The 4,841-nt window shown below is 36.0% G+C and overlaps 1 protein-coding gene across 1 annotated transcript; it reads right to left on the bottom strand.

Moving 5' to 3' along the window:
* Positions 1 to 651: 651 nt before the first annotated feature.
* Positions 652 to 2,662, bottom strand: LOC133323573 (odorant receptor 45a-like). Its single transcript, XM_061532487.1, has 5 exons — positions 2,407 to 2,662; positions 2,165 to 2,351; positions 995 to 1,472; positions 785 to 940; positions 652 to 718 (listed from the first exon to the last, which is right to left on the bottom strand). Exons 1-5 carry the CDS (start codon positions 2,633 to 2,635, stop codon positions 662 to 664), a joined length of 1,107 nt encoding a protein of 368 aa, XP_061388471.1. The 5' UTR covers positions 2,636 to 2,662; the 3' UTR covers positions 652 to 661.
* Between the last annotated feature and the right edge of the window lie 2,179 nt (positions 2,663 to 4,841).

Here is a 4,841-nt window from a genome sequence, read left to right as displayed (position 1 = left end):
CGGCGATTTTCCAAAAATATTTTTTCAAAGGTCCGCCATTTTGTTAATTTTAGAACGAAGTCAATAATCCTAGTTCATACGAGAGCCAGACTTGTACTCTTTCTAACACCGTTGGAATTTTCGGATTCCGATGTTCCAGTGAGGAGTTATCGTGCCCGCCATCAAAAATAAGGACTTTTCTTTAATTACAAAAAACAACAACAAAATTTTTTTGTAAATTATTTTTCTTCTATTTTAAATCTTCAATTATATATGTGTAAAGTTACAAACCTTAACAAGCATTGGTATTGATTTACAAGCCCATTGAAAGTCTTGAAAAAGTAAAACGGTGATTGGGGGCAGCAACGTACACAGGATTTCATTTCGGGGGGGCCCGGTAGTACAAAATGAAAAAATTCACTGTTGCAAACATAAATTTACTGTGAAAAAAAATCATTTCGGGGGGGCCCGGGCCCCCAGAGCCGCCCCCCTGCGTACGTCCCTGATTGGGGGGGTGTCGGTTCCCTTAAAGCAATCAGCCGGCATATAAGAAGCATTTAAATATTCAATATAATTCCGACGTTTTTCATGTTTCCAAGTAAATTTTTATTGCGATTAGCATGTAGATTCTAGGTCCATACTTTGTGTATGTATACATAGTTTATTGTATATAATTGTGTATTTATTTATCTTCCATTGACATCAGCATGGTCATAAACGAGGCTGCCGTTCTATACACCTAGAAATACAAAATATATACATTATGTTAAACGTTGTCATTCATAACGAAGTATTTTATACAAACCCAAACGAACAAACTTAAATCGGTGGTGAAAAATATGCCTCTTATATCGCAAGGTTTCTGGGCTCTGATCATGGTCAACATTAGGATTTTCTGCGAATTAATACTCATGTCATGCCAAGGGAAATATTCATAGATTGCCTCATTTACAGACGTGCTCTAAAAATTAAAAAAAAATTATTTACGTTCAATGAAATAATTATGGGAAATTACCGAATCTTGTATTTTCTGACCACCATGGCAGTATAACATCAACTGTGTCGTCACCGCTATCAAAAAGGACAAATTAAACGATTGATCGGCAATTTCACCACCCAGAGGTATTATAAATGACAGACATGCCAGCTGCAGACAACTAACCAAAAATTTAATGAACACCAAACCCTTATAGACTTCACTAAAACGTTCGGACATTTGTATGATACGACGATGATAGTTTACACACGAAGTTAAAGATTCTAGAAATTTCTTTTCATTGAGATTTCCAGCCGCGTGATGGGCAATGAATTTCTCCGACATTTGTCGATAGCGTAAATTTAAAATACGAAATTGTGCAGAAATATTATGAACACACCAGGAATACAAGGTATCAATGGATAGGGCACCATTGAGTATGTAGTGTATGCCCACAACATTCCAGGTGTAGCAGAGAATATATGCCATATATGAAGCTCTGATGTCGTAGAAGTATCTGAAATAGAAATAAAGCGATGTAAAATAATGGAACAATATTAACAAATTTCAAATGACAAATTGAGGACACTTCGGATTCATTAGAATATTGAGCATACTTCCAGGTGGTATTTTACAATTTAAAACTTCGAAACGACAAATTGAATACCCTTTGGTTGGGTTACAATCTCGAACATTCTAAGAGTGTGGCAAAACCTGTGACAACAAAATTGACCTATGTTCATAATTCTTTCCTATTTCTAGGAATCCGAAATTTCAACTTACAGTTACTTCGACTCTGAGCACCTGAAATGCTAAAGTTTGTGGTCAGTTAAATTGGAAATCCAGTTATGACATTTAAAATGTTCGAATTGGAATTGGGGTCTATGCAAAATCCTGGATCAATACTGACAATTTTCTGTCACGAAGTATTTTACGATTTAAAAATTCGAAATTACAAATTTGTTTGGCCAATTTATGTTAAAATACCTTAATTGGGTCGGAAACTTTTTCGGGGGCTACAACAAAAAATTGGCATACGTTGATAATTTTTGCGGGTTGACTTATGTTCATCTGAGGATCCTAAATATCAACTAATACCTACATCGATGGGAAAGTGAGACTATAGTCATCACTAACAAAATTAAGGCGGGTAAATTTGACATGGTAGAACATGGATCTCTGAAAATCCAAAAATATATATTTACTTACTCCGCTTTAAATGGGGCATCCAATGACTCCATAAAATTCCTACCCTGTAAAGCATAAATTGCCGCTATTGCCAGGGGAGCTAAGGCTGCCAAAACTCCAGTGATGTTTACCATTGAATAATAGAACAACGAAATTCTGGCATCTCCCTTATTTTCTTCGTCAATGATTTTAAGCTCCTCTTCGGTAGCTGACAAAAAATTCGAAATTACCAGAAAAAATAATAAAATCTCCTTTCCACTTACCCTCCAATGTCCATGACCAAACTTTACGCACCAATTCGACAATTTTCTTACGATTTACCATAAAAACGAAAAACTTCACAGTGGATAGGAGAGACTGCCAAAAGGGCGATAGAGCTGTAATCGCTTTACCCAAATCAATTTGCAAATAATTGAAGGCATATACACCCATGGGCCCCAGTAGACCCATAAGACTTAACAACGGTATAAATGTCATCCAAGGTCGGTACATTGTTCGCTTTATCGATGTGGGATCCAAACCAATGGCTGAGAAGCACATTCTTTGTATGAAAAAGAAATTCTTCAGCCTTGTTTGTGGCGGTAAAGCATCCGGTGGTGTTGGTACGCTAAACATTCTCGATGGAAATTCTTTGATAAGCTGTTGAAAACTTTTTGCAGGAGTAGGCAACTGTCGGCTGTATTTATATAAACTCCCATTGATTTGTTTTGATTGGAAAGTAAGGTAATGGTTATGGTAGGCATTTAGTTAAATTGTAGGTTTGGCCAGACATTGATGACGATTTTTCATACCAAATTGACATAGACATCCATTAAAATATATAATTTATGTCTTATGTCTGTATGTCTTATTTGCTAAACATATTATAAATAAAAAGAAGCAGACGGGATTTATTGTATTGTGGATATTTTATTTATATAATGCATGTAAGCAAAGGTTAAAGTCTGGCGTGGTCGGCGTGGAATACCCTACACCATAATCCTTCTAATTTAATTTTTATTTTGCTCAACGTACTGCAGTTACTACAACCTAACGTGTGGAAAATTTCGTTGAAATCGGTTCGGCGCAAAATATTTAGTTTTTTTTTTTTACCGTAACTCCAGAACTTCAGCACCGATTTTGAAACTTTATGCATGAATTTCCTTCATTTTTGGTGTTTTTATATTATAGCTTTGTGCAGGCCCAAAAGTTTGTAACGCCGAGAAATATTGGTCCTAGTCCCACCTTTAAGTATACCGATCTTCATATCTCGACTAACTGAGTCGATCTAGACATGTGTGTCCGTTCGTCCGTCCGTCTGTCCATTATAATTTGTAAACACGATACAGGCCACAGTTATGGACCAATCTTCATGAAATTTTGCATGTAGGATGGGTTCTGGCCAATGAAGACCCCTAATGTTTTGGAAAAAGATCGGTAAATATTTAGGGGATGAAATGGACCAAAAACTTTATTTTTGTCGGTTTTTCTGGTCGCTCCAGAGGCCGCAATTATGGCCCAAACTCCGCGAATTTTTGCATGGAGAAGGGGATCGGGCTAAAGAATAAGCATGCCTGTTTTGATAAAGATCGGTCAATATTTAGAGGGTCAAATGGACCCTAACTTTTGTGTGAAAAATGACAAAATTTGTATTCTATAGTTGACAGTATATCCAAGAGGAGAAGTTGACAGTATATCCAAGAGGAGTGGTTGACCTTTAAATTGATACCAATTATATTGTGGTAGGTACTCGGATGCGGGAGTTACACTTAAATATTTAGAGGTGCTTACGTATTCATATATTATTTAGTAACCTATTACCACACTTGAGAGCGAAAATATAGCGCTGATCGCTTTGAAATGTTCCATGAGGTTCCAGTTATGGTCAAGGACAACGCCTAAAATGTTAGGTGATGATCAGATAATAATTTTTCGGATAAAGTGGACCGAAAACTTAATTATTTGTACTTTTCGGCTCGAAAGCCGAACATCACAACACAGCCCACGATGGAGAGAATCTGAACAAGTAATTAGAGGGGCTGTACTGATTGTTAGTAACATTTGCTGACCTCAGAATATAGAACCACATAATGTTAGATTTTCATGGAAGTTGTGTAGGGTATCGTATGGTCGGCCCCGTCCGACTATACTGCTCCGCTCACTGTTTTTTTTTTTTTTTTTGTTATGTGTTAAAATTTTGAACAAACACAACAACCTGTGGTATATATTTATTTTATCAGTAGTGTTGGAGGGTTTTTGGGGAAAACAAATTTTATTTAGTTTTTGCAAAATAGTCAGGCTGAATCCCAGTTTGTTAGTATAGTTGTTTTTTATAATAACAAGAAACTGGGATTCAGCCTGACTATTTTGCAAAAACAAAATATTTATTTTAAAGTTGACAGAAGAAGACATAGTTGATTTTTATTATTCATCTCAAGTTGTCCTACATTGTATTCTAGTACCATGGCAATAAGATGTTATTGTACCGAAAAAATTATGTTCATTATTACAGACATTCAGTTTCGCTTCGCTTAAAATGAGTCCATACCCCCAAAATAATGAGTTCAATCAGGAAACTTGGCCAGATTTTCTACCCAACCAGAAACTAAAGTATGAAAGCCCCAAATACCGAAATTTTGGTATGTAGCGTTACATGAAGTCTACCCATTCATATTTTATTATTTAGTAGGAAGAATCCTAACCAGGAGAATGCCAAATT

This window comes from Musca vetustissima, unplaced genomic scaffold (assembly GCF_032173495.1).
Source record: "Musca vetustissima isolate MV318-11 ecotype Yass unplaced genomic scaffold, APGP_CSIRO_Mvet_v1 utg123939, whole genome shotgun sequence".
Classification (NCBI taxonomy): domain Eukaryota; kingdom Metazoa; phylum Arthropoda; class Insecta; order Diptera; family Muscidae; genus Musca; species Musca vetustissima.
Note: the sequence above shows the minus strand (reverse complement) of the source record. Positions and strands in the feature narration are given on the sequence as shown.